This window comes from Ipomoea nil, unplaced genomic scaffold, assembly GCF_001879475.1.
Source record: "Ipomoea nil cultivar Tokyo-kokei standard unplaced genomic scaffold, Asagao_1.1 scaffold0436, whole genome shotgun sequence".
NCBI lineage: Eukaryota > Viridiplantae > Streptophyta > Magnoliopsida > Solanales > Convolvulaceae > Ipomoea > Ipomoea nil.
In genome coordinates this window covers 261,422-283,175 of record NW_017616864.1, presented here as the reverse complement: position 1 = coordinate 283,175, position 21,754 = coordinate 261,422, and the positions used below count along the sequence as shown (strand labels likewise).

At 36.5% G+C, this 21,754-nt stretch overlaps 2 protein-coding genes and 1 non-coding gene across 4 annotated transcripts in view; 1 reads left to right on the top strand and 2 right to left on the bottom strand.

The window, feature by feature from the left end:
- The window catches only part of LOC109172849 (putative late blight resistance protein homolog R1B-14), a 361,300-nt gene that overhangs the window by 313,139 nt on the left and 26,407 nt on the right, over positions 1-21,754 (bottom strand). The window contains exon 1 of one of the 2 annotated variants that reach the window (XM_019322083.1): positions 39-213. The exons of the other annotated variant lie outside the window; for it this stretch is intronic. The gene's annotated coding sequence lies outside the window, so the exon portion shown is untranslated. Of the gene's footprint in view, positions 1-38; positions 214-21,754 lie in introns of those variants that run through there. 2 annotated transcript variants of the gene reach the window in all.
- LOC109172858 (putative disease resistance RPP13-like protein 3) lies at positions 2,944-5,971 on the bottom strand. The gene is made up of 2 exons (XM_019322102.1): positions 3,570-5,971; positions 2,944-3,470 (listed from the first exon to the last, which is right to left on the bottom strand). Exon 1 carries the CDS (start codon positions 5,956-5,958, stop codon positions 4,819-4,821), a length of 1,140 nt encoding a protein of 379 aa, XP_019177647.1. The 5' UTR covers positions 5,959-5,971; the 3' UTR covers positions 2,944-3,470; positions 3,570-4,818.
- On the top strand, positions 9,804-9,874 carry TRNAG-GCC. Its single transcript has one exon. It is a non-coding gene; the product is annotated as a tRNA-Gly (tRNA).

The window sequence follows — 21,754 nt, the reverse complement described above, 5'->3', positions numbered from 1 at the left end:
CAATGGCGGCAGCATATTGGAGAAAAGATGAAACATACCTTGATGAAGAGAGGTAGTGAATCGAGTTTGGGTGATATCAAAGATCAGAGGTTTTAGTCTCAATTATTGAGCAAGAAATGAGAAGAGTATAGCAGAGATCTGCTGAGCTATTGATGAAGTCAACTTGTTTTCCAGAATTATTGAGTAGTCCCTATGGACAATTCTTGACCGACGTGGCACCTTTGTATTGGCTGGATATATCCATTTCCATTCTACATTAGAAAGTTGGTTGAAAGCTCATTGCTTTGACCAGGTTCGTGTTGAAAGTTGAAACGGATGCTCTCCATACAAAAGGTAATTCTCGTTTTCATCTAATTTTATCTTGAGTAAATACTCAAAATGGTCCCTCGACTATAACTAAATTCATAAATTGGTTTTCGACTTTCAATTTTAACCAATTAAGTCCTTAACTTTGCAATTTTAACACGATTTGATTCTCCGTCTATTTGACCGTTTGTCGACTGTGATTTTTGAGGATATATATGTAGGAGTAAATACCAAAAATGATCCCTCGACTATAGCTAAATTCACAAATTGGTCTTCGACTTTCAATTTCAACCAATTAAGTCCTTAACTTTGAAATTTTAACACGATTTGGTCCTCTATCTATTTGACCGTTTGTTGACCGCGATCTTTGAAGATATATATGTAGTTTCACGTGCAAAGCTCAAGAGAACGCTCTTGGAGGTGACATCGTTGTTTCGGAGGGAGAAGTGCTTCTCCGCTTGCTGCTTGCGGATCACGAGCCGGTTCAGCTTAGAGAACGCTTTTGGAGGTGACAGCGCCGTTTCGAAGGGGGGAAGTGCTTCTCCGCTTGCTGCTTGGGCATCTCGAGCCAGTTCAGATTGCCTACATCGCTTGGAGTCACGGCTTTCTCGAAGACCCACTCCAGGAACTTCGGCGATCTATCTATCAAAAGCTATAATCTCTCCGGCATGGGTGCAGCGCGGGCAGTGGATTCAAATGTAACAGTGCGGTCTAGAAATGCAACCGGAACCTTAAAAACCCGACGATGGACCATGAAATTACATATATATCCTAAAAAAACGCAGTTAACAAATAGTCAAATAGACAAAGGACCAAATTGTGTTAAAATTGAAAAGTTAAGGACGTAATTGATTGAAATTAAAAGTCAAGGACCAATTTGTGAATTTAGCTATAGTCGAGGGACCATTTTGAGTATTTACTCTATATGTAATTTCATGGTCTATTGTCAGTTTTTTAAGGTTCCGGTTGCATTTTCAGACCGCACTCTAGTTGAGTTCGTACTAGAGCGAAGAAGACGACGTGTTTCCGAAACGGTGCAACGTCATCCTGGAGGCATCCATGTGCTCCGACGAGAGTTGCAGGTTCTTCTGGAGATTGTCGATGACGGCGCAGCCGCCGGCGATGATGCAGAATCGTGAAATTATATATATATATATATCCTCAAAGATCACGGTCAACAAACTGTCAAATAGACGGAGGACCAATTGTGTTAAAATTGCAAAGTTAAGGACTTAATTGGTTAAAATTGAAAGTCGAGGACCAATTTGTGAATTTAACTATAGTCGATGGATCATTTTGGGTATTTACTGTTTTATCTTGATGTCAAAGATATCCTTAATTAGTTTTCTAATGTAATTATTTATTTTACTAAGGCTCGTTTGGTTCGCAGAAAAATATTTGAAGGGAAATGGAATTGAAATTTTATGAAAAAGAAATTATTGAGAAGATTAATTACATTGTTTGGTTGGTGAAAAATAAATTATTGGGAATATCGATTCCATTGTTTGATTGAGTTTAGAATTGTAAGGAATAGTAAGTATAAAGACAATTATATCCCTACATAATAATATCAACAATAATAATTATTGTAATTAAGAAAAATTGGTGAGAACATAATTGTCCTACTTGTTTTCCATGGAAAACAAAATACCAATGGGGACCATGGAAAATGTTTTCCATGAACCAAACAAAGGAAAATTCAGTTTTCCTTAAATTTAAGGAAAACATTTTCCATGAACCAAACATGCCCTAAGGGCTCGTTTGGTTCGCGGAAAATATTTTAAGGGAAGTGGAATTGGAATTCCATGGAAAAACAATTATTAGGAAGATGAATTTCTTTGTTTGGTTGGTGGAAAAAGAATTACTGTGAATAATAATTCTATTGTTTGGTTAGATTTGGAATTGTAAGGAATAATGAATATAAAGACCTATATGTCCCTATAAATTAATAAGAGTAATATAATTTAAAAAGAAAGTAAGGGTAAAATAGGCAATCTATTCACTTTTTCTTCCCATCTTCCATGGAAAACAAAATCCTTGGTCCAACCAATGATTTTGTTTTCCTCAAATTTGATGAATTCATTTTCCAATTGAAAATGAATTCCATGAACCAAACACTAGAAAATAACATTTTCCTTGTTTGGAAAACATTTTCCATGAACCAAACATCCCCTAAGTGTTTGGCGATTCAAATTGTCCATGAATTAACCCAAGAGTTTTTTTCTATGACTTGTTACAGAAAGGGGTGTTTGGTAAATAACTGTTAACTGATTGAATTAGTGAATTTGACTATTTGATAATATTAATTAAAGCGTTTGGTAAATTAGCTATTAGCTGATAGTTGACTACGTGCAAAATAACTTTCTAAAAAATTTGATCAAATTTAAATTTTAGCATTTTAGAGCAATAAGCTGTTACAAAAAGCTAATTAATCAAAAATTTATATTAATTATTTAACCAAGTCAAATAGCTAATAGTGATTAAATAAACCAAAATTGATTAATAAGCTAATTATATTAACAATTAGCAAACAGGGTCAAAGTGATTTTCCAACTCTCCTTTCATTTGTAATGTTTTGTTATTGGATCTTTACTAATGAAGTTGTTGCTTTTGCCTTCAAAGAAAAAAAAAAAAGAATTGGTGAAAGTCTAAAACATATTATTCTAAATTCTGCACTTCTCAGTTGTTGGTACAGAGAATGAAAGTTACACATACAACTAGAGAAAGTGGGAAAATCTATGGTTAGAAGTTTGATCAGCACAAGCAGCCTTCTATTGTTCTAAAGCTTTCTTCTTGATTTTGAACTCAAACCATGTGAATAAAACAACAGGTATCAGAAAAGCTCCCAAAATGGTGTTTACAGAAGCCAAACTCCCAAAATGGTCTTTATAGAAGCTAAACTCGGTATTAGCTCGATCACAATGTGGCTATCGAGTACCCGGGGTTCATGGTACCAATGAACAAAGTTTTTCTAGTAAAGGTGCACAAGAAAACAAGTCATATACCCCATAAAAGACAAGCCAGAAACCCCATAATTTACAAATTCCACAGTTACATTCTTCTTAGAGCCTTCAATACCACCTTCAAATATTTTTAGAATTGCTTTTGGAGAGCTTTCCATACTAGCTTTCTTCTTCTGAGCTTTCATTGTTTGGCAATTCAACCTTGAAAGGTAATTGAAAATGAGTACAAAAATAAATAATTAAAGCAATACATGGAATTAGAAGATATAATTTAATGGAAAAAAAAAAGTAGAGAGAAACCTTAGTTCCAAAATGACGAACATGAAGTGTGCGATCAGGCATTCTGTAAAACGATATGTTTGCAGAAGAAATCTGGTTTGCAGAAGTCACAATAGAAGAATAGCAACTGTCTAACACAATAAGTTTTGTTTTAATTTTTGCAAAACCAATTGGAACTATTTTCAAGTCCCAACAATATCTTAGGATTAGGCGCTCCAAAACTGGGAAATGATGAAAACTTGCATTCCATCGTTTCAGATTTGTATGTGCAATAAGGAGTACCTTCAATTCTTGAAACTCCCCCGCCATTGGATTCCACTCTGGGCCACAAAACGCAAAATCTTTCAATTTGAGTACCTCAAGATTGCGCAACTTACCAATTATGCCCATCTCATGCCAAGGAAGATATGTACTATGAAGTGTCAACTTCTTAAGCTTTGATGGAAAAGCAGTAGGAAGATAAAATTGTTCAACCCTTCCTATTTCAATTTTTAACTTCTCAAGTAGACGCAAATGGACAAGGCTCTCAACACAACCAGGTAGTAGTTCACCTTCAATGTAGATCCCCAATTCCTCCAAGTTCGGAACCATTCTAAAGTTTGGATTTCGGTGCAAGCTAGTAACTTTCAACCAATAAAGAGTTTGTAGATTTTCTCGAACCAAGCTTGGGAGGTATTGTGAACATCTTTTTTCAAGGTGCAAATGCCTCAATTGTGGCAAATCCAAAATATTACACTGTAGTTGCAAAGGATAATCTTCCATCCATGAAGAGACAATGAGAGTTTGCAAATTTTGAAGCTTCAATAGTTGAAGCTTATAAAGAGAACCTATAGTGCTCAAAGCCAAGTATTTCAAATGAATCAAATCCACTATTTCACTAGGCATGCCATGCAAGCATTTAATTGAAGATAAATCCAATACTCTTAGAAGTTTCAAACATGGATATACCAACCTACATTTTGAAGGGTAGAAGTATTTACCAAAGTAGAAAATGGAGTGAATTTTATTGCAATTATGAGTCTCATAGCATGCTCGAGTGCTTGGCCAATGACTTGATTGACAACTTATCCAACGACTAGCTTGTGGATCATGTTTTTCATCAATCACACATATAATATTCTCCTTTTTAACTTCCCTTACACAAATCTCGTGTAACCGGTCATGAATCTTACATGACTTGATCCTCCCGTCAATACTTAGTTTGTCAACTTGAACTAGATTTCTGTTAATAAGATCAAGCAAGCAATTCTCGGCCCCTTCTTCTAAACTCTTATTCTTTTCTTATTTTAAAATTCCCTCTGCAACCCATAAGTTGATTTATTTTCTTAGCAGGAACATCATCATCTTCAGGAAAAATTCCAAAATAAAGAAAGCAAGCCTTTAAGTGACTAGGCAAGTACTCGAAGCCCAATGAAAGTATTCTCGAAATGATTTTGTCATCCCCATCCATTAAATCCACAGTGTCTGCAACCTCTCTCCATACATCTAATGACCATTTGGCTGTTGCCAGAAGTCCACTGATCACGAGAATTGCTAGTGGTAATCCACGACATTGAAGAAGAATTCGATCCCTAAAGTATTCATATGTGGGGGGGCAATAAAATCTTCCCCTAAACACCTTCCTTGAAAGTAGTTCCCGGCTGTTTTTCAGAGATTGGTACTTCATAATGTGCAGATGCGAATTTATGTCTCTCGCCACATTATTGATTCGAGTAGTAATCATGATTCGGCTTCCATTAGCATTATGCGGAAAACATTGTTGGATAGCATGCCAAGCTGTAGTAGTCCACACGTCGTCCAAGACAATTAAATACCTTTCACCCGTCAATCTTTTGCATAGTTGCTCTGCTAGTCGAGCTTCATCTTTGTTAGAGATTTCACTAGTTATTGGCGCAATACAATGCAATAAGCTGATGAGCATCTCTTTGAGATTATGCTCTCGAGACACAACAACCCATGCCCGGATGCGAAAATGATCAATAACATATGGATGCTCAAAGATGATCTTAGCTAATGTAGTCTTTCCTATGCCACCTTCCCCAACAAGTGCGATAACTTCTCTTCTTCCAGATTGTTTTAAAATAGTGAGCCTGTATACTATCTCCTCTACATCGTCGTCAAATCCTACAATGATTTCATTCTCACTTTCAACATCATTTTCATAGATACCCCCAACCATGAATCTCTCTTCCTTGAAATCATTTGTTGAAGCATCATTTGCATTTTGAGTCAGAATCCTTGATTCAATCGCCTCAAAATCGCTTACTACTTGTAGCAAGGTCTGATGAAGACCTTGACAACCCACAACTACATCATCTCCCCTATTAGCTGCCAAATAAACTTGACCTAGTTTAGATTCTATTTCCCCTTCTACTTCAGCTGCGACATCTCGGATCTCAGCTTCCAACATTTCCTCACCATGGGAGCCATATATTGGTTTTCTTCCCAGATCCCACCAGAAAGGCTTGCAAAACCCGGAGCTTTTGTGACAACATCACAATCATTTCTTTGTTACAAAGAATCAGAGATGGATTGGGCTGCCTAATAAGCTGCTGTTCAACTATCTCTAGTAGAGAGGTTACAACAACAAAAGCCATTGAACAACTCCAAGGGTTTCTGAAACTGAAATCAGAGTTATTTATCTCAATATTGAGCTTGAGCATGAAGTGAAATGGGTATGGAAGAGATGGTTAGCTAAACAACGCATAATTAATAATTTCATGAATTTTCATTCTATTAGAAAACAGTCGAATCACAAAAGGGAAATACGAATGGAAATTCAGAATTGCAGAGCATAAAACTACTTAAAATTTCTCTATATAGAGTTTAAAGCCCCCTAATTTTGCTTCCATGGATGCGTGGCCCCCTCTTAACAATCTAACAACACCAGTCGAGAATCCAATAGGGAGTCAAGCGCCGAATACACTTATGTTTGATAACTCCTCCTTTTTGGTACCATAATTGCTTAAATTGCACATCTTTATGCCTTCGAGTGCAGAAGTTGCCACAACTTCCTGAAAGCCACCATGAGAGATGAGGGTATAAGTTCAGGTAAATATCTTTCAGGTACATCTATATATTACTATAAAACTTTGCATTTTTATGATTAGCGAGCATCCAATAATCAAACATTGGTTTTGAAAACTCCTCTATACTTTCACAGATCCATAACCTTTGCATTATCCGAGTAATAGCCACATAGAGCTGCTTTAATTCAGAACACAAAATGGTATGAATATTATACTAAAGTAATGGCTTTATGTGTATATATATATATATATATATATATATATATATATATATATATATATATATATATATATTAAAAAATTAAAGTATATCAAAATGAATGCTACTTTTTTAGTATTACTAACTTTGTTAAAGTAAAGGCATTCAGAGGGCAAATTGGTGGTGGAATTCATTGGAGAAAATATGAAACATACCTTGATGAAGAGAGTTAATCAACTGGGTTTAGGTAGAAAGAGATCTCAGAGTTTTTAGTCTCAATTACTATTGATATGGTTGAAAAAATCGCAAGCGCTCATCGGGGAGCACCTAGTGCCTATGACACTTAGGCGGGGATTAATCGGGGCCTTGGCGCCGGTGTATTTTTATTTTATTTTTTACTTTTAAAAAAATTGTTTAAAATTTTTAAATTTTTTTAACACTTGATAATTATAAACTATTTAATACTTTAATAGTTAATACTAAAATATTAAATATTAACTTAAAAAACATTTAGAGTTTGAACAATTTAGGTTATTCTCTCAAAACGATGTCGTTTTGAGTGAAATAACTCATTTAAAAAAGAATGAAACAATAGTTAATCGGTCGACTAGGCGACCTAGTCGGTGCCTAAGGAGGCCTAAGCGGCACTTAGGCGGCCTAGATGGTCAGCCGCCTAGACCATCGATTATGGTGATAAGCTAAGCGGCCGCCCAGCACCTAGTGCCTAAGTGTCGATTAAACGGTGCCTAGGCGGAATTTTTGCAACACTGCTATTGATCAAGAAATGAAAAGAGCATAGCAGAGATGATGAGAGATGGGATGAGTTGTGCTTAACTTTTCTTTGAAACTTGGAATAAGGGTCAAATAGGTCTATCGAATTGCACATGATAATTCAATTAGACCACTAAACCTATAAAATCAATAATTGAGTTTCTAAACTAACAAATTTCAAATAATTCTTTCAATTTGAAGGTTTCCAATAGGTCAGGTCAACATGTCATACTTCCAAATTAATTATTTTTTAAAAAAATAAATTTTAAAAATTAATTATTTAAAATTTTTTTTTAAAAAAAAGCATGACTCCGGTCGGAGACGACCTTTTTTTTTTATTTTTTTTTAAAAATAATTAATTTGGGAGGATGACCTGTTGGAAATCTTCAAATAGAAAGAATTGTTTGAAATTGGTTAGTTTAGGGACCTAATTGTTGATTTTTTATGTTCAATCGCCTAATTGCATTATCGTGTGATGGCCTATTTGACCCTTATTCCTTTAGAACTTAGAAGGCATTTGGTTGGATTCTCTTCTCTATAGGTGATAATACTCCATTCCTTATTGCTGGAGATGGCAAATGGGCTGCATGTGTCTGTGACTATTCAAGGCAAATTATATCATGCACCGCGCGTCAGACACTACAGTGTGTCTAAACCGACATTGTCAAAACGATGTCGTTTTATTTAATGAAATGAAACAGAATCTTCACAAAAAATAACTCTGTTCTTTAGTTTCATTTTGTATACACTGCAGTTTCAGTTCAACACAACTACAGTTTCATTTCGATATAATTACAGTTTCATTCAATATTTATACACTCAAATATGTGAAAATGTTATTTAATTTTATTTTATATACACTATAATTTCATTAAAACACAACTACATGATCATTTCAATATAATTACAGCTTCATTGTACAATACACACTCAAATATGTGAAATGTTATTCAATTTCATTTTATATATACTGTAGTTTCATTTCACCACAACTACAGTATCATTTTGATATAACTGTAGTTTCATTTGATAATATAAAAATAATACGTGAGACAGTGTCGGTTTAGACACACTGTAGTGTCTGACGCGTGGTGCATGATTGATCATGCACCGTGGTGCATGATATAGCAACCGACTATTCAAAGGTTGGGCTAGATTGGTCCATGAATTGTAATGCAAATTTTATTGTGGACCATGGTCTATGTAGCAGTGTGAACCATAAAATATGTATCATTTTAATTACACTTAAGTTTCATTTAACTATATTGTTATGTTTTTTAGATTCATTTTCCCTCCACACTAGTTTCATTATAGTAATATTAAAGTATCATTTTAATTCTACTATAGTTTCATTTGATAATATACATCATTGATTGAGCTCTATTTTTTGTTTCATTTTCCACAGACACTAGTTTAATTATAATAATGTTGAAGTATTATTTTAATTGCACTTCAGGTCATTTGACAATATATGTTATTATATGGCTCTGGATTTTAGTTTCATTTTCCACGCACACTAGTTTCATTATAGCAATACTAAAATATCATTTTAATTATACTACAGTTTCATTTGAAAATAATGTGCTCTGTTTTTTAGTTTCATTTTTCACACCCACTAGTTTCATTATAGTAACATTAAAACTTTATTTTAATTCAACTTCAATTTCATTCGACGATCATGGTCCACTTTATAACAAATTGTTATACCCGTCAAACCGTGTCCAACCTGCAACGTGGACACGGTTCTATATTCATAATTACTAAACTCTATGTTCATAATTTTTGAACTTCATATTCATAATTATTGAACTCTATATTCACAATTACAGAACTCTATGTTCATAATTAAAAAACTCTATGTTCATAATTATAAAACTCTATGTTCATATTTTTGAAATTCATATTCACAATTATTGAACTCTACATTCACAATTACAGAACTCTATATTCATAATTACTGAACTCTATGTTCATAATTATAAAACTCTATGTTCATAATTTTTGAACTTCATATTCACAATTATTGAACTCTATGTTCATAATATTTAAATTTTATATTTATAATTATGATAGTTTTGGAACCGTGTCCATCGGTTCCACAGCATAATTTTCGATAACCACTAGAATTGTAATGCTCTGGCCAAGATAGGTCCATGTAGTAGGCAAATTTTATTGTGGACCATGATTCACGCAGCTGGGAAGTGAAGGAAAATAGGTAAATTAATATCCTGAAATATGAGCAACATACAACAAGAGGCACCAGTGGTCTAGTGGTAGAATAGTACCCTGCCATGGTATAGACCCGGGTTCAATTCCCGGCTGGTGCATTTGATTGATTGAAGCGATTTGATTGAAGCAATGAATGGTGCATTTGATTGATTGAAGATATTGCGCCAATGTTGTAGTGAATGGGTCGTTATCAGGTATCCAATTTGCGGACATTAGGATAACTTCCGATCTCCACGAGCAGGGTGATAGCGCCTTCTCCTTCTATGGAAAGCAGGCCAAGAGCGTCTTTACCAAAGTAACCAATTTTTGTTTCCATTGATTGGCCCCCCGCATTCCTAAATCCTGGCTCCGCCCCTGTTGATCAGCACAAGCAGCCTTTTATTGTTCTAAAGCTTTCTTCCTAATTTTGAATTCAAACCATGTGAATAAAACAACAGGTATCAGAAAGCTCCCAAAATGGTGTTTACAGAAGCTAAACTCCCAAAATGGTCTTTATATAAGCTAAACTCGGTATTAGCTCGATCACAATGTGGCTATCGAGTACCCGGGGTTCATGGTACCAATGAACAAAGTTTTTCTAGTAAATGTCCACAAGTAAACAAGTCATAAGCCCCATACAAGACAAGCCAAAAACCTCATAATTAACAAATTCCACAGTTACATTCTTCTTAGAGCCTTCAACACCACCTTCAAATATTTTTAGAATTATTTTTGGAGAGCGTTCAATACTAGCTTTCTTCTTCTGAGTTTTCGTTATTTGGCAATTGAACCTTGAAAGGTAATTGAAAATGAGTACAAAAATAAATAATTAAAGTAATACATGGAATTAGAAGATATAATTTAATGAAAAACAAAAAGTAGAGAGAAATCTTAGTTCCAAAATGACAACATGAAGTCGGAGATCAGGCATTCTGTGAAACGATAATGGCCATGTTTGGTAAAAAATTGGCCTATAGGCCAATTTTGGCTTATTTGACCACTATTAATTGTTTGATTTAGTTAAAATATCAATATAAATGTTTGGTTAATTAGCATTTTGCAACTCCAAAAGGCTAAAATTCAAAAAGCTACTCCAAGCAACTTTTTCAATTAGCTTTTTGAGAAAAGAAATTATACCAAACAGCTATCAGCTAATAGCTAAATTACCAAACGCTTTTCTACAATCAGCTAATGTTATCAACAATTCATACCCTCTAATTAACACAATCAGCTAACATCCATTTTATCAAACAGAGCCAATATGTTTGCAAAAGAAATCTGGTTTGCAGAAGTCACAATAGAAGAATAGCAACTGTCTAGCACAATAAGTTTCAGTGTTCTAATTTTTGCAAAACCAATTGGAACTTTTTTCAAGTCCCAACAATATTTTAGGATTAGGCGCTTCAAAACTGGAAAATGGTGAAAACTTGCATCCCATTGTTTCAGATTTGTTTGTGCAATAAGGAGTACCTTTAATTCTTGAAACTCCCCCGCCATTGGATTCTACTCCGGGCCGCAAAACGCAAAATCTTTCAATTTGAGTACCTCAAGATTGGGCAACTTACCAATTATGCCCATCTCAAGCCAAGGAAGATATGTACTATGAAGTGTCAACTTCTTAAGGTTTGATGGAAAAGCAGTAGAAAGATAAAATTGTTCAACCCTTCCAATTTCAATGTTTAACTTCTCAAGTAGACGCAAATGGACAAGGTTCTCAACACAACCAAGTAGTAGTTCACCTTCAATGTAGGTCCCCAGTTCCTTCAAGTTTGGAACCATTCTAAAGTTTGGATTTCAGTCCAAGCTAGTAACTTTCTACTAATAAAGAGTTTGTAGATTTTCTCGAACCAAGCTTGGGAGGTATTGTGAACATCTTTTTTCAAGGAGCAAATGCCTCAATTGTGGCAAATCCAAAATATTACACTGTAGTTGCAAAGGATAATCTTCCATCCATGAAGAGACAATGAGAGTTTGCAAATTTTGAAGCTTCAACAGTTGAAGCTTATAAAGAGAACCTATAGTGCTCAAAGCCAAGTATTTCAAATGAATCAAATCCATTATTTCACTATGCATGCCATGCAAGCATTTAATTAAAGATAAATCCAATACTCTTAGATGTTTCAAACATGGGTATACCAACCTACATTTTGAAGCGTATGACTATTTACTAAAGTAGAAAATGGAGTGAATTTTATTGCAATTATGAGTCCCATAGCATGCTCGAGTGATTGGCCAATGACTTGATTGCTGAAAACTTATCCAACGACTAGTTTGTGGTTCATGTTTTTCATCAATGACACATATAATATTCTCTTTTTTAGCTTCTCTTACACAAATCTCGTGTAACCGGTTATGAATCTTACACGACTTGATCCTTTCGTCAATACTTAATTTGTTAACTTGAACTAGATTTCTGTTAATAAGATCAAACAAGCAATTCTCGGCCCCTTCTTTTAAACTCTTATTCTTTTCTTGTTTTGAAATTTCCTCTGCAACCCATAAGTTGATTATTTTCTTAGCAGGAACATCATCATCTTCAGGAAAAATTCCAAAATAAAGAAAGCAAGTCTTTAAGTGACTAGGCAAGAACTCAAAGCCCAATGAAAGTATTTTGGAAAAGATTTTGTCATCCCCATCCATTAAATCCACAGTGTCTGCAACCTCTCTCCATACTAGGGCTGTGCATAACCCGACTGATCCGAAATTTCCGACCGATCCGAAATCCGAAACCATTAATTACGTGGATATCCGAATCCGATATTCCGAAATCCGAACCGAAACAATTTTTTTACGGACTGATTAATTCGGTTGGGGGGATATAAAAATATATCCGCCCCGTCCGAACATCCGACAAAAAATTAGGCATGTTATATGTATGTACAATATCGTATATATATGTATATATATATATATATATATATATATATATATATATATATATATATATATATATATATATATATACACTTAATTAACTGGCAGCCAACAACAACCCTAGATCACTTCCTCATTTGCGCATAGCCTCTAATCGCCTCCTCCCTCTCCACTCTTCCCAGCTCCAGGCCTCCACCTTTACCAACTACACCAGTTCACCCCTCACCATCACCACTTGCTTTGTGACTTTGCCACCATCATCACTCATCACCTCCTCCCACTATCAGTTCAGTGCCTCCAATCTCATCCCTACCCCCTCCATCTGCACCTCCTCCCAAAGCATCACCAACACCCCCTGTTGCAATACCACCTCCCCTCAGACCCCTCCTACCAGCGGCGGCGCGGCACCGCCTCCCACAAACACTACACCAGCAAGGTTGGAATTGGAGCTCTCCCACTCTCGACAGGGCTTCAAATTGGCATAGAGAAATCAACGGCCAGGTTGGCTAACCCTAGCCCTATTAATCTATTATGTCTTCAGATACTACATCTAGGGGTTATGGGGGATTTTTGTTGATGAAATTTTGGGGGTTTTGTTGTTGCTGTTGTTGTAGTTGGGGATAAAAGAAGACGAACGAAAAGGGGGGTTGCCTCTCCATTTTATTCCTCCCAGAAATCCATAATTCATATATTCTTTGAAGAATAATGAAAGTGTTTTTATTACTTAAATTGTAAGTTTTAGGTTTTTATTTGTAAATTTTATGTAAGTTTTAATTTCTAACTTGTAAATTTTAAGTTTCAAGTTTTTAATCGGAAAAATCCGAAATCCGATTTAAAAACCGAATCCGAAATTGTATATATCCGTGAGGTTTTGTAAATAATATCTGACGGGTTGGGTTACAAGAATAGAAACCGAAATCCGAACAGGTAAGGCATTCTTGTATCCAAACCGTCCGAACCCGTCCGACGCATAGGCCTACTCCATACTTCTAATGACCATTTGGCTGTTGCCAGAAGTCCACCCATCACGAGAATTGCTAGTGGTAATCCACGACATTGAAGAAGAATTCGATCTCTAAAGTATTCATATGTGGGGGGCAATAAAATCTTCCCCTAAACACCTTCCTTGAAAGTAGTTCCTGGCTGTTTTTCAGAGATTGGTACTTCATAATGTGCATATGTAAATTTATGTCTCTCGCCACATTATTGATTCAAGTAGTAATCATGATTCGGCTTCCATTAGCATTATGTGGAAAACATTGTTGGATAGCATGCCAGGTTGTAGTAGTCCACACGTCGTCTAAGACAATCAAATACCTTTGACCCATCACTCTTTTGCATAGTTGCTCTACTAGTTGAGCTTCATCTTTGTTAGAGATTTCACTAGTTATTGGCGCAATACAATGCAGTAAGCTGATGAGAATCTCTTTGAGATTATGCTCTCGAGACACAACAACCCATGCCCGGATGCGAAAATGATCGATACCATATGGATGCTCAAAGATGATCTTAGCTAATGTAGTCTTTCCTATGCCACCTTCCCCCACGAGTGCGGTAACTTCTCTTCTTCCAGATTGTTTTAAAATAGTGAGCCTGTATACTATCTCCTCTACGTCTCGTCAAATCTTACAATGATTTCATTCTCAGTTTCAACACCATTTTCATAGATACCCCTAACCATGAATCTCTCTTCCTTGAAATCATTTGTTGAAGCATTATTTGCATTTTGAGTCAGAATCCTTGATTCAATTGCCTCAAAATCGCTTACTACTTGTACCAAAGTCCGTTGAAGACCTTGACAAGTCACAACTACATCCTCTCCCCTATTAGCTGCCAAATAAACTTGACCTATTTTAGATTCTATTTCCCCTTCTGCTTCACCTGCGACATCTCGGATCTCGGCTTCCAACATTTCCTCACCACGGGAGCCATTGGTTTTCTTCCTAGATCCCATTAGAAAGGCTTGCAAAACCCAGAGCTTTTGTGACAACATCACAATCATTTCTTTGTTATAAAGAATCAGAGATGGATTGGGTTGCATAATAAGCTGTTGTTCTACTATCTCTAGTAGAGAGGTTACAACAACAAAAGCCATTGAACAACTTCAAAGGGTTTCTGAAACTGAAATCAGAGTTATTTATCTCAATATTGAGCTTGAGAATGAAGTGAAATAATGGCTATGGCAAAGATGGTTAGCTAAAAAACGCATAATAATTTCATGAATTTTCATTCTATTAGAAAACAGCACGAATCACAAAAGGAAAATGCGAATGGAAATTCTGAATTCCATAGCATAACACTGTCTAAAAAAATATCTATAAAGATCAGAGTTTAAAGCCAATCTATGAAAAAGTAAAGGGATTCAGAGGGCAAAATGGTGGTGGAATTCATTGGAGAAAATATGAAACATACCTTGATGAAGAGAGTGAGTTAACTGGGTTTAGGTAGTAACAGACATCAGAGTAAAAGAGCATAGCAGAGATGATGAGAGATGAGATGAGATCTGCTTAACTTTTCCTTAAACATTTTGAGTTATTTAGAAGGCATTTGATTGGACTGTCTGCGATATAGGTAGGTGTGTTAGCTGCTATTCCATTGTAAACACAAAAAATAAACTTTGTATATATTCACAAAATTTTGTGTACAGCGTGTGTCAATATGCAGGTCCAAAATCTCTGTCTAGTCCTCTGATTCTTCACTAACGTTATCTACTGAAGTGCCTCTGGGATTCAAGTAGCGTAGCCTCCGAGATTCAATTGGCGTGTGCCTCCAGGATTCAAATGGCGTAGCTTCCGGGGTTCAAGTGGCGTGATCTTCAACAGCAAACGTCAAGAATTTAGAAACAATCAACCCTGCAAAGTTTCAAAACACATGCAATGGATTCAAGTTGCCATAAGATCCTCAAATGCCTTCAAAAGATCAAAAGATTTCAAGACCTTCGAGACAATCAATTCTGCAAAGCTCCAAAGTACCTGCAATGGATTCAAATCACCTGCAAAATATTCAAAAGATGCCTTCAAGCTCTTCAAATGCTCTCAACTCCTCAAGTCTTCAAGTTGTTCAATTTCAAACTCTCAAGCCTTCAAGCGTTCTTCAATGCCTTCAAGCTCTTCAAATGCTCCAATTGTGTTTTGGAATGAAAATGAGGGCCCTATTTATACTAAAAGCCTAACCAAAATTCCTCAACCAACTCCACTTTTTAATTAATTAATTAATTAATTAATTAATTAATTTATAGGAAAATGAACCTTGCCCAAGATCAAGTCTAAGTTCATTATTCTATCATCTAATTCAAATTCAAATTAAATTATAATTATTTAATTCAAATATAATAAAATTATATTATATTTAAATTATAATTATAATTCAAATTCAAATGTAAAATGAGTTTGGACCAATTAATTAATTAATTCAATAACCCAAATCAAATTGGACTAATCAAATTAAATTAACTTTTATGATTCAATTGACTAAATTGGCCCAATAATTAATCTCAACGTCGGTCCAATAACCCTTTATCAGTCTACTTATAAGATTCAAATTTTCTGTGTCTACAAACTGCCCCCTCGAGACTTGTCGGGACATGCCGCTTGACGTGCTTGGAGTGAGAAAGTCTGGACATTTAATAAACGGACCGTTAAATTCATCATAGTCCATCTTAATTCCCTGAATCCAAAATTATTTTAAGATGAAGTCGGCATAATCGAATTCCATGGGCCCAAATATTTTAAGATTTTGCCATGTTTAATATTGGGCTCATTGGCGCACGCTGGATATCTCATAGCCCAATACCATTTTAATCAGGTTGCCTTACATACTAAAGCCAAGATTAAGTCAATTCAAAGTGACTCTATTACAATGTAGTATCTGTTCATATACTTTCTCAACCTACTGAAACACGAAGAACCAATAACACCTCCACTAAAGCTCGAACTTACAACCTTCCAAATGGAAATTCAACCCGGGTACCATTAGACCACATAGTCCTGGTAGTTCAACAACAATCTAACTCCCCAGCACGCAAGGATACCACCGAATTAGGACTCATCTCATCTCATACGTAATTCCAGCATATAATCAACAACTTCGTTCAATCATGGTAGCATTAGATACACTATAAATACTGCCTCGGTCATCCAAACAAAGACCAAGGAATAACAGCTCTGCGTAGATACACTATAAATACTGCCTCGGTCATCTAAACAAAGACCAAGGAAGAACAGCTCTGCTTCTCGATCAGGTAAACTTCTTAACTTTGTATTCTCCTTTTCCCATATATGTTTCTGCAGGAATGACAATACGTACGAGGAGGAACCCAGGCGAACATAAACGTAGGAAGGCAACTGCTTCAAGGATTTTTTTGCCAACTGTCTGCCGCAGTTTTCATCTGTTAAGGGTCGCCGGAAATGCCCGTTGGAGTCTCCATCGTTGATGCTACTAGGAGACTATGCTTTCGGCTAATCCCGTGGAACAATGAGCAACGTGAAAGTTGCCAAGCGAGTATAACAACCACCGGAGTGCGGTGCTGCTGGTACCACCAGAGCGTGAGTTTCTGCTCGTAGTGCTCGAATCACGTTGCTGACGGGGCTCTTCGTCGAAGGTCGCCGGAAATCGCCGCTGGAAGATTACCGCTCCAGAAGTCCGTTCTTTGTCGAAGTCGCCGGAAGTCCGTTGCTGTTTTGGCAGAAGTTCGTCGCAAAAAGCCGCCGGAGGGTTTTTTTGTTGTTGTTTTTTTAGTTGGAAGTTGCCGAACTGCTACCGCCGATGGAATCCTGATGCGGTCACCAGGGACTCTATCGCCGCTCAATTAGGACTATGCCAACGGAAAGCCTTGCGTCGTTGGCTGTCGTCGGAGGTTTTTTTTTTTTTTTTTTTTTTTTTTTTTGCAGAAGTCGTCGAATTTCTTTTCCGTCAAGGCTCGCTATCCAGCTCTGTTTTGCCTAAAAGCCGCTGGAAATCAACGCCGCCGGGAACCATGCATGCATGTTGATCCTAGCCGTTGACCGTCGCAAACCGCTGGTTCGGAGTCTACCTTTGTTGTTTGTTGTTGTAGGGTCGTGAAAATTTGTAAAGCGCAGCATCGAAACTGAAGTTGTAACACAAACAATCTGTAACGCAGTTTGGGCAAACAACCCTAATCTGCGAGGCACTTCTCAATTTGAGAACTTGCCTAAATCCACTAACAGCTCAATATTTAAAGTACACTGTTTGGAACCTGAGATTACACAATAGAATGATCTTTCCTACCAAACTATTGAAACCTAAACACATGTACTACTTTCTAGGGGAATTTAGTATCCTATTCTCAAAGACTCTCGTACCTCACAAGATTAATGTTGAATGCTTGAGATCTACAATAAAGGACATCCCCTATTTATAGTAGCTATTTCTAACAGATTCGTGAATAACAAACTATTCCTAATCAAAATAGAACTAGAAAATCTTCAACAACAAATCCCCTTAGAACTAGTATTCTTCAATAACTATTCCTCTTAGTACTGATATTCCTTTATAGAACTGGAATTCTTTTTGCACATAACTTTGACAAAATACTTTGAGTCAACATTCTCCCCCTTTGTCAAATTTTGGCAAACACCTTGGTCTCTGTCTTTCTCCCCCTTAGTTGATGCCACAGTGGTGTTTGATTGATGGTATATTAATGACAGGTTAGATCACCATCCCATGTGTAGCTTTTATCAGATGATCTTTTCCCCATCATAACACATTCATATTTTTGGTTGTAGACTTTACAATTCTCTTTGGAAAATTCTACTTTGAGTTCATCATCACACAGTTGACTTATACTGATAAGGTTTGCTTTGAGTCCTTGTACCAAAAAGACTCTTGGTAATCTGGGCAGTCCATGGACATTCAAGGTACCACTTGCGATAATCTGTCCTTTTCCTCCATCTCCAAAAGTGACATGCCCTTCATTTTTGTACTGGATATTCTCAAGATAATGTGGATTTCCTGTCATATGTCTTGAACATCCGCTGTCAAAATACCAAACACTTTGTTCTTGGCTTGTTTCTGAGGTATACGCAACAGCTTGTGTTTGTTCCTTTCTTACCCATACTTTCTTGCTGTTATTTTTGCTTTGTATTGCCCAATCTCTGTTGTTTTGTCTGTAATAGAGATCATTTTGTCTTTTGAAGCAGTACGCCTTTATGTGTCCCAATTTGTGGCAGTAATAACATCTGATTCTCCTTCGGTGTTGAAAGTGATGTTGTGACACCTCAGGATTTTCAGAAAAGTGGCTTTCACTGGACGCTGAATTTGGAGATCTAGGCCTTCCATCTAGTGCCTTGATTTCTTGTAACAGTTTGGCCTCTATGTTTTTAGATTCTAATAATTCATTTTGAGTTTCTTTGAGGCGCTTTTCTTCTCTCTCTTTTTCACCTTTTAGAAACTGATTTTCTTTCATGAGCTCTAGATTTACTTTGATGATTTGTTCCCATTTAGCATACAATTGGGTATATGACTCTAGCAGTTCTTGCATATCATTTTCGTTTCCGTTGTCATTCTCATGATTTGCGGTGAATGCTACGAAATTAGTGTTGGTGTCTTCTTCACTATCTGAGTCATCGCTTAGTGTTGCCACATATGTTTTGTTCTTCCTTTTAAAATATGTTGGACATTCTGATTGGATGTGTCCAAACCCTTTGCACTCGTAGCATTGAATTCCTTCAGGTTTTAGACTCTCCCTTCCTTTTGAAATAGATTGATTTTGTCCAGTTGGGAAGTTCCCTTGATTTATTGAAGCACTTTTGCTTCTAAATTTGTTGAATTTTTTGAGAACTCTATTGAAATTCTTTGTTAGGAGAGCAATTGATTGTTCCATGGTTTCAGTATCAATTTCTGGACTCTCTTTCTGCTTTGATTGGAGCGCAATTCCTTTGTCATTATTTTTCCCTTTTTGCAGTATCTCAAGCTCATATGTTTGAAGATTTCCCATTAGATCACTGAGTTTGTAGGTGTTTAGATCTTTGTTTTCTTGGATGGCTGTAACCTTTATCATAAATCTCTCAGGTAGGGAACGTAGGACCTTTTTGACGAGCCTAGGTTCAGGAATAGGTTCGCCTAGGTTAAACGCATCTCCAGCAATCCCTAAAACTTTTGCACTAAACTGTGAGATATCCTCATCTTCTTCCATTTTTAAATTCTCAAACTGTGTTTGTATCATTTGCAGCTTGGATTGCTTAACAAAAGTATTTCCTTCGTGATGATCACATAGTATATCCCATGCAATTTTAGCTATGCCAGTGGTAGCGATTAGTTTGAAAGTATCTTCACTTACCGCTCCATAGATGGCATTCATTGCTTTTGAATTGTAATTATACTCTCTTCGCTCTTCTTCATTCCATTCTGCTTTAGGTTTTTGATTACCTTTATCATCAACTGGATTCTTCCATTCTTTCTCAACGGCTTCCCAAACTCCTTCTCCTTGTGCCAAAATATAGATTTTCATTCTAGCTTTCCAGTAGGAGAAATTTGTACCAAAGAGAGCAGGGGGCCTGGTGCTTGACAGTCCTTCTTTGGGAAACTCCATTAGGATCCTGCTAATAATTTAAGCAGTTTGGCTCTGATACCAATTGAAAATTTGTAAAGCGCAGCATCGAAACTGAAGTTGTAACACAAACAATCTGTAAAGCAGTTCGGGCAAACAACCCTAATCTGCGAAGCACTTCTCAATTTGAGAACTTGCCTAAATCCACTAAAAACTCAATATTTAAAGTACACTGTTTGGAACCTGAGATTACACAATAGAATGATCTTTCCTACCAAACTATTGAAACCTAAACACATGTACTACTTTCTAGGGAAATTTAGTATCTTATTCTCAAAGACTCTCGTACCTCACAAGATTAATGTTGAATACTTGAGATCTACAGTAAAGGACATCCCCTATTTATAGTAGCTATTCCTGACAGATTCGTGAATAACAAACTATTCCTAATCAAAATAGAACTAGAAAATCTTCAACAACAAATCCCCTTAGAACTAGTATTCTTCAATAACTATTCCTCTTAGTATTGATATTCCTTTATAGAACTGGAATTCTTTTTGCACATAACTTTGACAAAATACTTTGAGTCAACAGGTCGCGTTGTGGATCGCCATCCCAGAGCTCTGTTTCTCTATTGTTGTTGGTGCAGGAGATATTCGTTGGAGGCCGCCGGAATCTGTTCTTCATCGAGGTCACCGTTGGATCGCCAGAGGTGAAGCGGACTGAAATCCCTTGTTGGAGCTTCGTTTTCGACCGTCGATGCCGCTCTTCCTGTTGACACCGCTGCTGAAGGCTGACCATTGCAGATCGCTGATGTCGGAGTCCGGAGGTCGCTGCTGGAGTTTCTCGCCACTCTTGCCGCATATGTTTGAGAAGACCGGGACGATGCTGACGATCTGTCGAAGGGAGCTTTGTGTGTATTTGGGTTCTTTTTCTTGCTTTCATAGATGAAATTAAAGGATGGGGATTAAATTAACAGAGGGGATGACAGCACACTGACCAAGATGGAGAAAGATGAAGCACAGCTCACTCCCTTTTTGTTTTTTAGTGTTTTTTTTTTTTTTTTTTTTGCATAGGTCACCGGGGTCGTTGAAGGAAAAGGTCGCCTAGCTCTATTCCCCTCCGTGGGTGGACGTCGCTGGATATATGCTGGCTTTCTCCTCTGTCCTGCTAGAAGATGGAGGCCTACCAATCTAATGTGTAGGATGGTGGACTCTTGTTCTTGGAGGAATTAATGTGATAATGTCGACGGTGCAAATATGAAGCCCAGAGTCTGAAACATTCATCTGTTCGAGATCTTCACGTGAATGCTACATTGCTACTGCTAGTTTTATGGGAAATGAAAGACACCATTAATTTCATTAGGCCCTACCTGCCACCTTTTACTCTACATCACACATCCTCTAATCCTCTAATATAATAAAGCAGAAACATTTTGGAATATAATAAAATAAGAAAACAACTTCCCGCCCATATAAAACACTGCGTTTAGACTATGCAAAAAAATCAGGAAACACAATTATTAATTACCTAGGTATTTACAATCCAACTTTTCATATTCCAAGAACATTGTCTCAGCCACCACTATTAAATTACTATCTAAACCAATGCTATTAAT

Bases quoted from the DNA above. Each gene is read 5' to 3' on its own strand.
- LOC109172858 (XM_019322102.1), bottom strand. From the start codon at position 5,958: ATGTTGGAAGCTGAGATCCGAGATGTCGCAGCTGAAGTAGAAGGGGAA.